The sequence below is a fragment of the Pogona vitticeps genome, chromosome 13, assembly GCF_051106095.1.
Source record: "Pogona vitticeps strain Pit_001003342236 chromosome 13, PviZW2.1, whole genome shotgun sequence".
Classification (NCBI taxonomy): domain Eukaryota; kingdom Metazoa; phylum Chordata; class Lepidosauria; order Squamata; family Agamidae; genus Pogona; species Pogona vitticeps.
In genome coordinates this window covers 18991746-19010489 of record NC_135795.1, presented here as the reverse complement: position 1 = coordinate 19010489, position 18744 = coordinate 18991746, and the positions used below count along the sequence as shown (strand labels likewise).

General features: G+C 46.7%; 1 protein-coding gene across 10 annotated transcripts in view; it reads right to left on the bottom strand.

The window, feature by feature from the left end:
* MPRIP (myosin phosphatase Rho interacting protein) overlaps window positions 1-18744 on the bottom strand; it is a 109088-nt gene that overhangs the window by 60912 nt on the left and 29432 nt on the right. For all 10 annotated transcript variants that reach the window (XM_078381284.1, XM_078381283.1, XM_078381288.1 and 7 more), the window contains exon 4: window positions 3135-3286. In XM_078381284.1, the coding sequence (XP_078237410.1) occupies window positions 3135-3286 (152 nt within the window). The remainder of the gene's footprint in view (window positions 1-3134; window positions 3287-18744) is intronic.

Below are 18744 nucleotides of genomic sequence, written 5' to 3'. Positions count from 1 at the left end.
AGATACTATCTTCATTTCTCCCTCATTCACAATCTTTTTGGTTCAAAGTGTTCCAGAAAGTCAACTGAAGAATCTAAGAGTCAATGACAATCTGCAGAACCTTCAAAATATACAGATTTATTTTTACTATAAAACCTAAAATCTAGTAAACACATGACCTCTTGATCCCCTAAAAAAAATTTCCCATCTCTTCAGCTGCTTTTGTGACATGCCAGCCTTACGCCCACACTATCACACCAGGAAGAAGAAACATCATTCATTGTCAATCCGCTGTTCTTTGGGTTCTGACACAAGATAATTCTGCTGCCAGTTTATTCCCAGTCATTCCAGTTGCAACACAGTCTGCCTTCCCCCAAAAGGACACAGGTTCTGTTGCTATTTTTGCGTACATACTCAAATGTTTACAACTTTCCCTGAAGCAACGAGCGTCATGATTAGGCAATCAGAAAGAACAAGCTTCTCCAAGACGTGGGTGAGATGGGGCTACTGCTAGGCTGGTACGTGGAGGCGTAGACAAGAAATTCAGAAAGCAATTAATCCCTGCAGACCTAGCCCAAACTGGGCAGGGCAAAGGAACAAGCGAATCCTGCAGAGCAGATCAGATCCAATTCATCTCTATATTTTTTTTAATGCCTAAATATTTCAAGATTTACAGGTTTCAAATGGTAAAAGCTTTGAATGACAGGGCAATATAAACTCGAGGCAGGAGATGCCACCCCGCTGAGGTTCAAGCCAGGCTGAATCACCACTTCTGCTCCACATCCGCCCGCTCACTGCCAGGTTTACACTTTTGCGCAAGAAGTCGAGCGTGCCCTCCAGGCTGACAGCTGGGAGCTGGAAACGCTCCTGGTCCTCACCAATTTCAATACTCAAATTAGTTGCTAAAAGCACCGTTTTCAAAGCGGTTCGAGCCTGCCATGTTTTGGATCACCTTCCGAAATTTTGCCTCATGCAGACAAAATAAAAACAGCTTTCCATCCATCTGATCTGCATCCTGGAAATTCAAGGCAACTAGGAGGGGGGGGTGACAGTTTGGCTTATTAAGCCCTTTCTTTTCATTTTTGCTATCTGAGAACTTACTCTAAACCAGTGTTATGGTTAGCATAAAGTAAAAAATGCTGACTGACCCTTTTTCTTAATTAGCGAGAATTATTTTAGAGCCTTGGCAGACAGACACCACAACTAGCTGAATCTCTGACCTCACTACAAAAGAGGTCTTCTGAGCAGACCTTAAAATGTCCAAGTGAATGAATCTGAACTTGGTTCAGCCTGGTCTGCTCTGCAGGGATGTTGCAGCAAGGCGTCGAACTCCCAACCTCTTGGCTCCAGAGCCAGGTACCTGAAACACTGAGTGGTCCAGCAGTTCTAATTACTGTCTAGAGGTAACTGATCTGCCCCTCAACGGAGCCAGGATAAGCTTGCACCAGAAAAGCAGAGCTGGAGGACTGGGGTGTGTGTGTGGCCCAAATAAAGTAACCTTTTTCAACCTCTACCCCCCTTACTTAACTCCCCAAGAACCTGTGCTGGCATACGCCGCATACCCATGCCCTTGTAAAATCCATTGTGGGAACATGTGTTTTTCAGAATCGCGTGACCCATCTGATTTACAGGTGAACAGAAGGTGGAGGATCTAAAAATAGCATTAGAAGCTTTCTATTTAAACTCAAAAGAGAAGGGCAGTGAAAATGCACAGCATTTTGAGTCAAATAATAAATGGGTCTGCACATCTCTACATGCACAGAAAAAAGCAGGGCTCCTCGAATGGACAGTAAAGTGACCCATTCTCTGTCATCTCTGAAAATATATATATATTTAGGCATATGCCTCAAAGGGGCCTGCAGATTTTATAATTCTTGGAGAAGAGCCTGCTTTGATGGATCACTGGCTGAATTTCAGACCAAGATGGAGATTCTGCTCTGGCAAAGGGCAGGATGACCGTGCAAGGGCACCCAGCGATTCAGTGTCGTCAAGCTAGGAGGATCTAGCAAGCTGCCATCAGTGAAGGAAAGGAGGGCTATTTCACTTTAATTTCCCCTTTAAAGGTCAGCTGCTCTGTTGGAAGCCCTGGGAAAGATGAAGACAACATCATCTTGCTTTCTAGAGAAAGGAAGGGGAGAGCATGCATACGAAGACATGGTGGCACTCGCAAGGCAAATAGAGTTGCAATGAAAATGTTAAACTGAGACACTGGACTGGGATGTCTGAGCTGCAGCATCCCGGTTCCAGAACCTCTCTCACACCGAAGGTCCATTTCATTCCCTCCCTATCAACTTCTTAAAGTTTTAATTTTTAAAAAACTCAGTAACCATTGCTCCGTCTACAGCTGGCGTTTGACATTGAAAAACCTGCCCTAAGTGGATGGTTTTTCCTTTTTTGAAAAAAGATAGAAGTTCTTCTCTTGTTCATTACTTTTGTTTTACTGTCCCTTGTTTTGTTCTGGGTACCTTTGTTTAAAACATCTGCTGTGGTTTTTATATCATTTGTTATCCACTTGCTAGCAAAACATGGTGTACATCCCTCGCCTGGGCATAATTCTCTGAATGCAAAGTTTTGTGGCCTTTTAGAGAAGATGCAGATCTTTAAGATTTAGAGAAGGTGGGGGTCATGATACCTGCCTGCATGTGCGCCCCTGGAAGCAGCACAAGATCATTTAAGAAGAAAGACTGCAACGGATGCACCAGGAGCCCAGCTGCCACCGAAATGGTGGTGGTGTTCTCCATGTTTGGGTGCTGCTCATTTTCAGAAACGGGGAAGGCGATTTGATCTAAAGCCCATAAAGACCATCTCTGGTGACTACCTGAGGAAAGAAGGACGGGTCCAATATTTATATACGAGACCTGCCTGCCAGTTGCAGTGGCTTAAGGGATACAGGTTGATTACCTTTCTTTGACAAGAGAGGCCACTGTTGCCTGAGTGCGCACGCACACCCAGGTGCCTCCACAGAGGAGGACACCCTCAACCATGAGATTCAGATCTTTCATGTGCCTTTGGCCGGGCTGGGCTGCGACCCTAAACTCCCCGCTGGTGGACAACACATGAGGACTCCCTCTGCGTATAAGAGACCCAATCTGTCCTCGCTCTCTCTTGGCGACCTTCCTGCGCTCCTTCCCTGGATCCACCCTGGTCTCACTCACCCGCTGATGATCTCCTTGTTCTCAGCTCGGATGAAGTGCTCCTTTTCGGGCGTCAAGATACAGAGGGAGAACTTCTGCCCGGTCCGGCTTTCCCCGTCTACAACGTCCGTACACTGGTTCATGTTGATGGTTCCCTGCGGCAAGGTGGTGGGCTAGGAGGGAAGAGAGGAGGACGACACGCCATGAGAAGAAATACACTCACAGATACATTCACTACCAAGTGTGACTCCAATACCCATCATCCTTTATTTTGGGCTGTGGTGGCGAGAGATGATGGGAGACCAAAGTTCCTTCCTGCTGCTTCAAAGCCAAAAGGAACAATCTAAGAGGCTTCCCCTTTCCAGAGCGGCCGGGAACACTCCAGGAAAACATCCCTAGGCAAACTTGTCAACTCTCCTGCTCTCATGTCCGCCTTAGCCTCCAACCTTCCCTAAAATGCACAGGCACTTGCGGCGAGGCCATGGTGGCAGCCGAACCCTCCCACCCAGAGGAGATGCTGCCTCTGAGATAATCTGACAGGTCTTTACGTGGCTGAAATGGGCCTGTAGGAAGCTCGTCCGTGGCAGAGGTAAGCGTGTGGTGGTTCTCTGGGCACAGATTTTGCTCTGCTAGGCCTGGAACGTGGATCCCACATTAAGGGATGGCTCCTTTCTGAACCTGGTGCTTAGCAGCCCGTTTCATCGCTCATCACCACAGGGCTGACTATACCAGCCAAAGGCACACCACTTAAACTGAAGACTATTAAGTGAAACAAGAGTTTGGAAAAATGGGTGTCACACACAAAGCATCCATGTGGTCCTATGTCTGCAGATTCTACACAGAAGTGTCTATTTCACAGAGCACCCAGGTCTGTCTTCATAGCTTCTTCCAGAAGCACAGCAGGCGTAGGTGGATCTTTGCTCCTTCCCGAAGCCCCACCTCTCCCCCTAAAATAGTTGTTTCTGAAGACAAAAGCTGGACCAACGGAACGCACAGTATTACTTTCACACAAAAATACGAGCGCTGCTTGTACTTCTCTGTTTATTACGGGCCGAGTTCCACATTTCTAAAGAGCTCATAAAAATTAGCAGTCCTTCACCAAAGAAGGGAAGACGCTTTGGGGACGAGAAACTCCATGGCGGCTGTCTGGACACTAGAATGGTCATCTTTCCTAAACTGTCTTTGTACACCAAACGATTGCTGGAGTTATGACCCTGAAGACCCAACATGAAAGCCTCTGAACATGCTGAGAATAAGCTTTCTTGATCACTAGCCCACCCAAGTCCCTTCGGCTGTAACACAACATGGGTCGTAATCACATTACCTACCTACACAGACACCTAAAGACATGCGGCGGTGCATTTTCCATTTCTATAGACAATTGTATACTGCATCTTAAAATATTTACAAATGCTACAGTTTTCAGTAGAGAGGGGAACTCCTGTAGCTCAGTGAGTGAGCCAGCTCATAGCGACCCCCCCCCAGGGTCCCCCTTGCTTAGTTTCTCCACATAGGGGCAGGTCATGCTAGATAGACCCGAAGCCTGCCTTGGTATGAAGCCATATTTATGGCCAGAACTCATGCTTCGCTTTCATAAAGTCCCAGATAAGGTTTCCAGCACCTTTCACTTTAAAGAAGATCTCGGCCCTAAACGTTTTGCTCAGGAAGGGAAAAAAAGCCCTCCTGGTCAGAGCAGACGTCCCTGCTTGGTGGAATGATGGGGAGAAAAAGGATTTTGGGGGCCGGCAGGTCCATTCCGTCTTCCTCTCTCTTTCCCTTTGGCTGGGGGGAGGAGATCCTGGCAACTGGCTTGGCCTCCTTCTTTCCTAATATTTCAAGGAAAGGGGGTGGCAGGTTCAGCCAGGGGACACTTTAAAAGAGGCTTAAAGTTTACTCAAGGCAGACAGCAAGTCTAAACAGCCATCCAGGAACAAAGAGGGAGGATCTGGCTGATGGGAGGGCTGAAGCAGAGCCAGGATCGTTAACCCCACTGGATCCCAGAAACAAAAGAGGAGCACCTGATCGACTTGACCCGGGGTTATTACAACGACCATCAGCTCCTCCTCCACCCAGTGACAGTGTACGGTGTTACAAAACCCCAGGGTGGCTATGGACGATGGGCATTGTAGTGTAACACATCTAGAGTGCTGCCAGGTCGGGAGACCCTGGCACTCTTAACCACCATGCGATGCTGGACCTGGTTGCCCTCCTATTTCACTGATCGAGGCAGAGAGGGTCCCCCCCCCATGTTCTTTTGCCTTCTTTCCAGCCGAGCTGAAACATCCTTCCCATCCCCAATCCTACAAAAACAAGGAGTCCCGGGCTCCACTCCTCATTTCTACTGATACCACTGCCACGCTTGCAGGAAGTACGTATATCACTTGCCCAATAAAAGAGAAAGAGAGGGGTGCGTGTAGATGTAAATACTACGGGGAGGGGCATCAGATCCCTTTTATCCCAAGCAGGAGGCAGACTCTGCCGGAAGACCCAAGGGGACTGGCGAGGAGAGACCCCCCCTCCCTCCTCAGAGGTGATGGAATCCCGTAAGCTTTTTTCAGAGGCCGTTTTGACCTTATATGGGTATTTCAACATGCAGCTCCAATCTTCCTTTGTGGCACAGCTCTGTCCTCCTGCTGCTAGTCCCCCCCTCCAAAAAAACAACAACACTAAAACCTTTATTCGCTTCTTACCAGATACAGCTGCAGTGTTGCTGCTCCCCCCTCCCCAACTGGCTCTCTTGCCTCCTCAAATCCCTCCCCACCCTATCACTATCAACACGGGAAACCAGAGGTTTCCAGATATTTCAGGGAAATTTTATTGTTATTGTTATTGTTATTGTTGTTGTTGTTATTATTATTATTATTATAGCTGCATGCTGCATGCTAAACCAGTATGGTGCAGTGGTTAAAATGACAAGAGTAGGAATCAGGAGACGAGGGTTTGAGTCCTGCTCTCCAGAGGAAACACATGGGGTGGGGGGGACACGGCCCTGGGGAATGGGGCACTGGTCAACCCCACCACCACCACCTTGAAACCTCTATTCAGTTTGCTAGTACTCTTGGCACTTGTTGGGACATCTACCAAATAAGTTGCCTAAATGTTATACAGTGATGAGAACAAGGTCGGATGGTTGCCATGAGGTTGCCACACCTGAACACTACCTCTTTTGGGGGGGATAATAAGGGTTTGGTTTGTCCTTTGAGGTCTCTCCTCCCCACTTTAACCTCACAACACCCTTGTGGTGTAGGAGATCAGTCTGAGAGCAGATGACTAGCTCAAGCTCACCAAGGGCTTATCGTAGCTCAGGCTAAACGTGAATCTGTCAAGCCCTGCTCCAGTTCTCTAACCATTGCACTGAAACAGAGCAATTCTCCATCTTGCCAGCCAGAAGCTTCCCATCCGCCAAGAGTCCTCTCCTTCATGTCTGAGTTCGGGACTAAGGTGGTGAACATAATGTAAGCACAACAGAGCGGAAAAAGCAAGCCCAGGACATTCCGGTAATAACAGCTCTGCCATGGGATACAACCAAGTTGCAAAGAAGAACCAACTGGATGGGGTGGAAGCTGTTCTGGGCAGGTGCAAGCAAGCCGTTAGGGGTAGCTGCCTCTAGGTCTGACATGCATGGAGAAGCCAGTACTGCGTGCTGTAGGAGTGGGACTCCTGGACTGGGACGTGGGCCTCATAAAGTAGTTGTGAGGATCAACTAGTGGTGCAGAAGGAGGAAGAGGCCTGGACTCAAGACTTAAATTCACAGGAGGGACGGGCAGGGCATAAAAAGAACTCAGTAGCATGCAAAGAAATAGTAAGGCAGGCCAAAACTAGACGGAATGAATTGGGAACACCGGGCCAAAGTTTCCTACACCGTTTAAGAATCTGACCAAAAATTCAGGGGAATGTGCCATCGACCCCAGCACCATGAATCCCTGGGGAATTCATCTAGGCCTCTTTGCTCCTGACCTTACGTAATGTACTGTACTTACTAACTTGGTCCCAAAAATCACCAAAGCAGCTGACAGATGCTTGCCTAGAAAGACACTTTTTGGGGAGGGGGGGGAGAGAGAAAGCAAAATGCAGAGGCAGAAGGAGAGAGAAGTTGTTCACTTTGCTCCGTGCTACCAGACTGGCTTGCAAATGAAGTGGAGCAGAGAAAATGCCACCATTCAAACATGCTCTGTTGCTATTCATTACAGCAAATACCAGTAAGAAGGGTTGGAGGAGAGTGCAGGGTGACATCAGAGAGAGAGAGAGAGAGAGAGAGAGAGAGAGAGTCCTGGATAACTATGCCCTGCTCCAAATCTTTCCAAAGGGAGTTCCAGAATCGTCCACCAGCTGTAAGAACATGGGGCCTTAAGCAGAGAAGAGGAAGCTGGCTGGTTTTTGTTTTAAAGAGCGCGCTAGAAGTAGTCGTTTAAAATGGAGGAGGGGGAAAAGAGCCAGCCAGGACTGCAGGAGGGTTCACCATTAAACAATTTGCATCTCAAAACATTTTAAAGCATCTCAAACTTAAAAACAAACAAAAATGACAGAGGACATGAAAATTGCAAGTTATTCAATTCAAAACCTCCCAGTTTAAAAAGGTGCTCCTATAAAGCCCTAAACAGCTTGGGTTCAAGCTGTTCAAAGACCATTATGAGCCTGCTCGGGCATTAAGGTCATCCGGAGAGCCCCTTACTTTCGGTCCCATCACCCTCACAGGTGGACTTGGTGGGAGGGGGCCTTCTCTTGCTGCTTCCAGACTCTGGAACTCCCTCCCACTGGAGGCCAGGCTGGCCCCATCTTTCCTGAGAGAGGAGGGGGAGGCAACTTTCCTAGGTTGCAAGAAAAACTGGGGATGGGGGGGCGGAGGGGGAAGGAAAGGCCACTGGCCCTTTGGGCTACAGGGTTCTGGGAGTCATACTTCAAAAGAAACAAAGTTTCAAAATGCTAAGAGCATGCAATTGTCTGAATGGGGAAAAAAGATGCAACACATGTAAGTGGAATTTAGCCAAAAAAAAAAAAAACCACAACCCCTAAATGATTCTGGCCTGGCCATTTAATCTCAGTCTGATCCACCTCACAGGGGCGTTGTGAGGAGGAGGCAGACCATGTGGGTTGCTTTGAGTCTCTTGGAGGACAGGAAGCATCGAACCGTCGCTAGCTGAATAAGTAAATACCGTTGCATAGGGAAAGACCTCAGTCCCAGAAATAACCATCCGTAAACTGCACATGCTTCTAAATTATGTGAACTCGCATGAAAACCCAGCAGTAGCAGGCAAAGATGGAAATGACGTGGAAACAAGAGGAAGGGTATAAATGCACCCCGACCCTCCGCGTTGAAACTGTTTCTTGGAGCAACGGGAGCAGACCTTTCCCAGGGATTCTGCCCTGAACACGAAAGAGAGGGGGGGGGAGAGGAAACACCCGCAAGGCTGCTTCCCACACCCCCTCTCCCTATTCCCTGCAGGCTTCTCCTCCACCCAGCTCTGCTTCAGCCGAGCCACAGAGTCCACTGGTATGTAACACAAAGGAAGTCCGACGGGCTTCATGTCAAAGGAGGAAACTGAGCCACATGGGCTGAGTTGACCTGTGGAGAGCATACAAACGGCCATTTCTATTTGCTTCCTCCGTGACAGAATTTTATAGAGCCCATTTCTATTCAGTTCTACAGAGCTCAGAAAAGTCAGGTACGTCCCAGGCTGGATGCAGAACTTGGACTGTCTGATTATGGTATGACCGACTGATTTATGACAGCATGTTTCCAGCCTTCATGATTACGATATCCAGAACTGACCCCAGATGCAAAAAGAAAAGGGCACTGCAGTGCTGTGCATTTTTCTCCTTCCTCTCATGCACAGGAAGGGACATCTCAACCCACATGTGTCTTATTTAACACAAGATAGGAAAAAAAATACTTATGATATATGCAAGTTCCATCAAGAATCAGTTAAGATGTGGAGTAATTTAAGCTGGCTGACAAGTCCTCGTTTTCATGGGCTAGCTCTCTAGGCTAACACACACACGCACGTCCTGCTATGTCCAGCAGGAACCCAACGGTGCTAAAGGCTGAATAAGTTAGACACAAAGGCAAAAAGCGGTCTTGCTTCAGGACAAGGAGCCCATTATCTGGATTCAGAGACCCTGCTCTGCCAGAGAAGCAAAAACCTTTCCTATGCGCTACAAGATCCATCTGCACGAAAGCACAGCGTACGAACGTCATCTCCGATTTGCGGCAAGGCAACCAAAGCAGGTCTTGACCTTCCCGAGGGGTTTGGATCGCTTCCCCAGCAGCTCAGGGGCTTAAATGGGGAGGGCCGGCGCGGCTGCCAAATGGAGATGGAAAGGCCATTCATCCCAACACCCCTCTTTATGAGAAGCCCAGCATTTCCTGCTTGGTTTGGGGTTGTCAGAAGAACAATAGAGGAGGAGGCTTCTCCATCCCTTCCAGCTGGAGAGGTGCAGAGAGCAAGGGTGTTTCCCAAACAGCTAACAGTTGGGGTTCTCGTTTCACGCCCTCCCCTCTCCCCCCCCCCGCTTTAGAAACAGGACTGAAGGGCAGACCCTATTCCATTTCAACAGATTGTGAAGATGGTCAAGACACCAAGGCCTGGGAAAAAGGACTGTGAGGAGAGAAGGGGACAAAAAGAGGACTAAAAAATCCAGATGCCCCAGAAAGGAGGAGGAGTACCGCTCCTTTTTTTTAGGGTTGTTGTTGCTGTTTTAATGGGATTTGTGTCCCCAAACCAAGAATATGTTTCCAAGGCTATTTCAGACAAGGCTCCCATAACATTTCTGGAGGGAAAACCTAGCCAGGGTATACCAGATATTAAAGGCGCGGGGTGTATGTGAAAAAGGAAGGAAGCATGAAGGAATCATTGAGTGAGGAGCGCATGACAGGCATGTGGAGGGCCCCTGCCAGCAGGACTGGGATAGGTTCCTTCCTGCCTTCAAGTGTGGAATCCTGCTGCTAGATGGACCGAGTGTCCCAAATTTGGTGCAAGAACAAAGATAGACAACTGGAAGCTCTCCAAATGTTCTGAACTGTTGCTGCAAAACTCCTGGCCGTGGACTATACTTGTTAAGACATCCAGGTTTTCCGCTCCTGTGCAAGCAGAGACATTTAGTCCAGTTTTGGTCTCAGAAAGAGCAAGGCCACCAGAAACAACAGTACTTTTTAGACAACACTTAAGTCCCACTGAACGTCAAGGAGGCCATGCTTTGTGGGAACTCAAACTGGTCTCTGGTTCTATATTCTGATCCAGAATAGCCAAATCCGGCGCCTATCCCCATGCAGTTCCACCGGGGAACAGAGTGTGCAGCAGACGCTCTTATGTTCTCCCACTCACCACCTAAAACTGAAAACAACATGGCAGATTTCACATCATCCCAGACACCCAGTTTATGATCAGTTCTCCCAAGTATATTCTGGAACGACGTAAGCCCCTTCCTCCACACCTCCTGTTCAAATCAATTTTTAGCACTGGCAGAAAAGGGGAAAAAAAACCAGCAGCAGTCACAGAAAGTTGGAAGACAAAAAGGAACCAAGGGAAGATTTATGGAAGATTTTTAACTGCAGAACAAACGTGTGGCACACGGGGCGACTGTTCCAAGGGGCAGAACCAAGGCAACAAAAGTAATGCCCGACTCCCCTGGCAGGAAACATAAAAAAACAGCAACCCAAGATGAGAGGATAATGCAGATTCTGGCAAGGTGGCTAGTGTTTTATTCATGAATAACATGGTAAAGATGAAACAAATCGTTGGAAGTGTTTTCGCTTTCTGACACACTGCCTAAAGTAGAATAAGCAGACAGAAGAGGTATTGTTGTGCCAAGCAGCTTAAAATCTGAATGCAAGAAATCTTTTTCGTTGTCCTGAAATAAAAGACGCCAAGGAACAGCTTCCCGCCTTCCAAACAAGTACAGCCAAATGCTTCACAGTGTTTCTCAAACCTTGACCCAGTTCCACAACGACAAAAGATTTACTCAGATCATTACTTGTCACGGCCTGCATCATCACCCACTATCCTCACTAACTTGAATTTTGCTGCCAAACCCTGTATAAGCCATGAAATAATTCAGCAAAATCAGCTACTTTTTGAAAACGTGGAATTTAAGCCTCACACAGGCATCCGTCCTCCTTTTCCTTCAGGGAACTCAGAAGAGTGATCCCACCTTATGCTCACCGATTATTCTGCAAGGGATCAGGACTGCCCCAACATCACCCAAGAGCGGTCAGGACGTGAGACGGGATGCACTGAAGCCAGCCCTTGCCACCCCATGTGCATGCACTTGCCTCCTTACCAACATTGTCATGGCCTTTTGCTTGCCCTCTGGCCCTCACGTCTGCCCAGAGGTGGCCACGGCTGCTGCTCTTTGGTCTCGTTACTGCTCAAGAGGGCTTGGATCCAGGCCAGGAGACTCTAAAGGTCAACACCAGGGTGGCCACTTACCCATCACCAAAAAGGAAAACATACATCACCTAAAAGGCTAACAGAAGAGGAGATGGGCATGCATAAAACAGTGTATTTCCAGATGCAAATTTTCATTTTTACTTTTAATGGAATTTGCCTGCATCCCATGCAAGGGAGGAAGCCCGTTTCCCGGTGGCCTGCCAGGAGGGCTCACTCTGAATGGGCACCTTCAAGGCCCCTGATCTCCCTCTTTGATGGTTTTTTCTGTCTAAATCAGACTAGAAACTGGTGGCCTTTCCAACAGAGGACTGTCTTCCCTGAAAGAAGCCCCATCGGTTCACGAGTTAACAAGAGGCTCCTCGCAGGATGTGGGGCTACGGAAATGTTCAGAGACGCCTCTTTGCCTTGGCAGATAAATGGTCATTCAGAGATGTTTCTAAATATGGGGGGTTTCCTTGTAACATCTGTTTTGTGCATAAATCACGGCCAGTTCATCACCGTCAGAGGGAGGGAAGTGAAGGTCTAATTATATCTTACCCTAGATCTCTATAAAGGCGGCTATGTTTTCTCCCTCCACCCATGCCCCCCCTTTTTTCCTTTCCTTTTTTCTTTTTGGCAAGAGACCACAAATAAATTAACAGAAAGGTATGACCACCAGGGATTTGCATAGTCCAGAAGAGTTTCTGCTGCCCACCCCAAAAGAGAAAGACATTTCTGTAACATCTCCCTTTTTCCCCACTCTGCAAGCAGAATCAGTGGCACTTGTAGGGGTCCCTTCCTGCCCCCACAAAATCAGACTTAATGCAAGAATATTCCACAGGGTACAAAACACGGCGTGTCTAGAGGCTATCCCCTAATCTGAACAGGGAAACGTTCAAAAGCTTTGACCACTTCCATGTACCTGCTAAACTCCCAGTTCTACTATTACAGACACAGGAGCTCTGCCAGTGTAAGTAGGGTGGGGGCATGGCACCTTTAGCTGTTGAGACTGAAGCAAAGAAAGAAAAATCACGGAAGTTATTTTTCTTGCTGTTCCCCCACACCCCCCATAAGATCCCCTCCTCAACTCTTCAAAACTACATGCATACATACCATATTCTTACCCCTAAACTTGGGAGCAAGGAGTTGAAAGTAATTAAATCGCTGCAGTTACCCATGCTGAATACATAACCAAGTTACATTTCAGTCAGCAGCAACCTAACATTTCACAAACAACTATTGTGGGAACAAGATTCCTTTATTGGTGTAATGAATAATAGGTTCACTTTTTAAAATTATTATTTTTTAAATTGCATTTTTAGAAACAGTTTAGCAGACATTTTTCTGCTATTTTCATCTCGGTCCTCTGGTAGTGATGATAGTTGTTTTTAAATTAGCAGAAAACGAGGGCCAAGCTATAGGTGTGTAAGTGGCAAGTTACTTTTAAAGCATTGTAGTCACTAAGCTGTAATCTGAAAACATTCTAACAAACAAACAAGAGAGAGAGAGAGAGAGACAGAATTTTTAAGCCAACTCGGGAGAATTAATTCATGTTCACAAAAGTGAGTTTTTCTCAGCCTTGCTGACTCCTCTTTGTTACAGGTCATGCATGCTTTTATTTTCTGTACAACCTGACGGAATTACGTATCCCTCAATGGGAGGAGAGAGAGGCTCACAAGATGGGGGGGGAACGGGAGAGTGGTGTCGAGGGGGAGGAAGCCGGTCTTTGGTCCATGTTTCATGGCCGTACAGCGGAAGAGAGTTTTCACTTCCCATTATTAGCCACCAATGTGGGAAGCGAGGTCTTTCTGGTCAGCAGAGAGGCCTTGGGGGTCTGTGGGAAGCCCACTGCCTCCTCAGATCTTGCCTCAGGGCAACTGCTGGGTTGTGGCTGCTATTTTTTTCTCAGGCATTCAAAAGTTTGGTCAACAACACTTAACTCTTCTTCCACCGTGACCCCCTTCGGGTTCACCCTCTCTCCCAATTTTGTTTAGAAATGCTGGATGCCTGCCTAATTGAGTCTTTAACTTCTCATTTTCCCAGCGACACACATAAAAAAGCGCTCTCCTCTGCTTCCCCCCCTCCCACCCCAAAGGCTTTAAGGCTTTTACAGCTTAAGGACAATTTAAGACACCCCAGCCCTCCTCTTTCAACCCCCTCCCCCAAAAGGCACACCCCCACCACCTCCTATCTAAAAAACACAGACAGGATGTTGGAAAACAAATCTTGGAAAAGAACAATAATTTGGGGATGGGGGGGAGAAAGAGAGAGACAGGAAAGGAAATCACTTAGAGACCATTCATTTCTGCAGCTGCAGTAAAAATAGCAGCAGTTAAGATGCAGAATTGAAAGCAGAAGTTGTCTGGAGGCACTTTTATGAACAGCCACTTGCCTGGTCACCCATGGTGAGTTGAGAACCACCCCTGGGCGAGCAAGCATAGGCTTTTACTAACTTTTTTTCAGGACTGCAGAGAGGAACAAATGATCTTTGAGCTGGCCACTATCGATGGACTTCTTTCCAAAGCAGGTTTAGGCAAGGTGGGTGACAGCCATGCTTTGCAGGGGCAGGAGTCGCCCTTGGCGCCTTAGGCCACCTGCAACGTCCAGCAAGCAGCTGCCAATCCAAGCTGGCGATACTAACCTCGTACATCGTTCAATCTCATGAAAGGGAAGTTCCTATAATCTTACAGACAGAAAGCTGTAGTGGGAAAGAGTAACAGTATGAAAAAGTCAGTTCTCCCAACAGTAGATATAAGATGCAAGCATTCCTTTAAGAAGGATGTTCTTCCTCCAGTACAGAATCCAGCCCATTTTGATTCTGCTGTTTGATTCTTGCTGTTTTGATTCTGCAGTTGATTCTGCTGTACGTCAAACAGCAGAATAAAATGTGTATCCTAGATACACATTTTATTTACGCAGCTTCAATTTGAATTACCCTAACTCAAGCTTTCAGGGGATCAGAGCAACCTGGCAAAGCTCAGCGTAGCAGGCACTGACGCACCAAAATGCCAGCAAAGGAGCTGATGAAGTGCCAACGGCGGGATCTAAACACAGAGGATTTGGCTGCTGTGGCTTCCATTTATTAAGAGTTTCCTCCTGGAAGGAGGAAATGGACAAAAAGAAGAACAGCATGTTTCTGCGTCCAAAATGGACCTATGTAACCATGGACAACCCTAACCTAGCCCACAAGTGGATGTCATTTTATCCAAAGTAACAGTAACACTCACTGAGCTGATCTAAAATCACCCAGTAAATATTCTGTGGTTCTATACCTGTATTCTGCACTCCTAAAACCCCAGGCTTTTTTAAAAAAAGCCCCTCTAGTTTTTCGGGAGGTGGTATATTAGAGTCCGTGCTCCTCTATGTACAGGACTTACTCTCTTTTTTTTACCCCAAAAATCTTTTGGTATATTAAGGAATGCTCGGTTCTCTGCCCCACTCCTCTTTTAAGGTTGCAGGTCCCTGACTGTAGGAAGTCGGTGCGCTGCTCTTACAGCCCTTTTGAAAGGTACCAGAGAAGGGACAGTGGATAGAAAGACTTACTTCTGATAATGAGATGTTACCGATCTTACTTAAAGGGGGAGGGGGGTGGAGAGAAGAAAGGAGAAAGGGATGGTTGGAATTAACAGCACATTTTAAGCCAACAAAAGTGGAACACACACACAAAAAAACTATTGTTCACGGGAAGGACGCAAAGAAAAGAAAAAAAAAGATCAAAGCCATTCTAGAAGTGGGGTCTGGCTTAGATAAAGGGTGTGGATTTGTGTCTCCTCTGCAATCTTTATTAAGCAAAGGAACTTCTCTGATGATGATGAACTGATTACTTAGAAGAAGCCTTGAAAGGACTTGCTGTGGTTTGGAAGACACAGAGGCCACTTGTGTGTATTGCAAAAGATTGGGGTTTGGAAGAAAAAAAGGAACACAGAGGATTTTGGTCACAGCACCTGCTGTTCTGTTTTTTAACAGAAGCAAGTGTGCCATTTTGAAGGCCCACAGGGGTGTGTGTGTTCAGGAGTACAATCTTCATTGTAGCAGAGATGGACAAGCGGGGCGTAGAGAAAAAATACAGTATTGTATCCTCCTAAAGCATCTCAACCTTAAAGCAGATAAATCGCTCAAGGCTTCCCAGATCAGACTACTGAATCAACATGCATAAGTTTGCACAATGACTGTAATTTTAGCCTTTTTGTTTCTTTTCCTTTTAAAATGATGTCAACTTGGCTGTGGGTGGTGGGGATAGGATCCTGGGTAAACTGAGAATCAAAAGTATGAAATATCTGGAAGCTCATAAGAGGATTCAACTTGCAATGAGTTATTAAATGGCTTGTTGTTCTTTCAAGCATGTTTTTTTCCCCATCTTCAAAGGGGAAGGTAAAAATAAAATAACTGAACGACTCAAAACTGTTGGCTCAAAACTCTCCGAGAGTGTCTGAGATGCAATGCAAGATCATTTAGAATAGCAGAATCCAAAGTTAAAAACGCCATAATGACGTCCAACTTCCAGTATGAAATGAGTATCAAGAGGAAGATTAAACAAATAAAAGTAATCAGCTACTTAATGAAATCTACTTCCTTCCGCTGGATTAATGTAAACGTGGCAGTGCAGAAACTGATGCTACACAAACCCATATGCTCCCTTCTAGTTAAGGTTTCCCGTTGCCTAGCCTTCAGCAAACTCTTCCCCTAGACCTCCGTCACCTCGGTGACCCTGCCAGGCCTTGGTTTTCCAAATCAATCTCTGCCTTCTTTCTATTTCTACCAATGATCTGTTCACTTTCTTAATTCTGGCCAGAAAGAAGCTGAGCCAGTTTCACTTCCCTCCCACCCAGCTCCTACACGTCCCCTGTTGCCCTTCTGGCCTGGCCCCGGGCTTCATGCAGCTGGCAGCAAGACGGTGTAAAGGATCACACTTCCGTCCCTAATCCAAGAGTACAACAATCCAAGGGAATAGATTATTTAGCCTGAGGAAATGGGTGACTTCTGTGAATAAAAGCATCAAATCAAAATTTTGTCTTTCTGTACTGGCACAACCATTGTTTTGTTGGACTGCATGAAATGTCTCCAGCTATCTGAAGGGTGGCGCTGTGGGCTAAACCGCAGAAGCCTGTGCTGCAAAGTCAGAAGACCAAGCAGTCGTAAGATCGAATCCACGCGACTGAGTGAACGCCCATTGCTTGTCCCAGCTCCCGCCAACCTAGCGGTTCGAAAGCATGCAAATGCAAGTAGATAAATAGGGACCACGTTGGTGGGAAGGTAACAGCGTTCCGTGTTTCAGTCGCACTGGCCATGTGACCACGGGAGATTGTCTTCGGACAAAAACGCTGGCTCTATGGCTTGGAAACGGGGATGAGCACCACCCCCTAGAGTCGAACACGACTGGACAAAAATTGTCAAGGGGAACCTTTACCTTTACCTTTTATCTGAAGGGTTGCCACTCAGAAAGTGGAGAAGACTTGGTTTTGTTATTCTAGAGGGTAGGACCCAAACTGGTGGATTCGAATGGCAGGAAAGGAGATTCTGACTAAGCATTAGGAAGAACTTTCTTACAGTAAGCATGGTTTGACAGATCAACCGATTGCCTCCATTGGAGGTTTTTAAGCAGAGGTTCTTGGAAAAAAATTGAGATGTGGATTGGACTAGATGACCCCTAAATTCCCTTTTGAATATATAAGGAAAAGATGGGGGCTGAAGACTGATTTTTGCCTAAAGCAACAGCAAAGGCTTAAGGGGGGGAATGTAAACATGGAGGAGGAATAGCCTATGTCCTCCTACACTCCCAAAGTCTTTTACAGACTGCTTTCCCAGGAAGAATGTATTTTTTCCTCCTTTAAAAAAAGAGACCAAGATAAATCATCCACCATCTTTCCTTGTTCCTCCTCCTCAATCCCAGCAATTAATCGGAAGTGGCCAATTCCCAGCTGTTCTTCTATCCCATGTGTGGAAAAAAGAGTCTCGCTGTTGCCGCAGGCCTCCTTGACATCATCCAGCCCTTTTTTTTTTTTTACGCAGGTTTGCAAAACAGCTATGAAAAACGAGCCACCGCTGCTGAAAGGCCTAAATCGCCGTGGCTGCTTACCATGGGAACACAATTCTGGGCAGCGTTACAGGACACCCGTTTCGCTCTCCCACCCCCTGCAACCACAGCTGTAGAAAACTGGAGCTGGAAAAGTTGTCTCTCTCTCTCTCTCTTTTTTCATTTTCTCTTTCTTTTTTAAAATCAGACTCTTCTGTATTTCCTCAGGAGCAAAATCAAAAGGCAAGGAGCACACACCCATCTGAACAAGCGTCTCACACCTGAGGTTTCAGCCAAAAGCATGTCTGGCAAATCTTCAAAGAATATATTTCGCTTCAAGTATTAAAAAGGAGAAGAAAATATGGCAAGAGAGTGTAAAAGAGACAGGACAGCAGAGTTCATTTTGCTAAAAAAAATGCCTTGTCACTGGAAATCTGCATTGCTGAGAATGCACCCGTTCGCCTCTAATTTCAGAAGCTAAGCAGGAATGGCAGACTACCTAGGATTATTTTTATTACTATTTTATCTGCTGCATTTATATCCCACCCACCCCTCTTAACTCAATATGTCCTTTACAGGTCATACTCTGTTCTTTTGACCAACAAGCCTGTAAGGTGGGGTCAGGCTGAAAGAGAATGCGGCCGGCTCAAAATGACTCTTGTGAATTCAGCCAAAATGGTTTTTAGTTCAGACAGGCTCGCCAACCTGAATCTCCAAGATCCCAGTTCCAACACCTCGACTCATACTGGCTTTCTGGATGCCAGAGGTCTCCAGGCAGGGCAAGGGGAGCATCCTTCCAGTCAAGAGCCATGAACTGCCAGTGAGAGTTGGGAACACAGGACCAGGTCTATGCCATGAGTACGGCTCAGCAGAAGGCGGCTTCCGTGGTTACATGCCTACGTGGGTATTAAGGGTGTGTAAATAATCTGGACCAGAACTTAGCAAATCCAGGTCTAGTCCCCACTCAGCCATCAAACGTCCTGGGTTACAACTGTGGGATATAAACCGTGCAAACGAGCAGGCATTTCGAAGACTGTTTGAAGTGCACGATGCATCCGTGCAAGCTGGAAAAGGTGCGAAGAGCAGCAACCAATGGGATGTTTCAATTATTTCTTTTTCTACCATGCCTAAATTGTTTTAAAATATATATATATGATACAATCTTGTGGGCCACCTGGGACTGTAAGAAATCTCCTGGCATGGCTAGGAAAGACTCCTGCCTAAAGCTCTGATGAGCAGCAGCTGCCAGTCC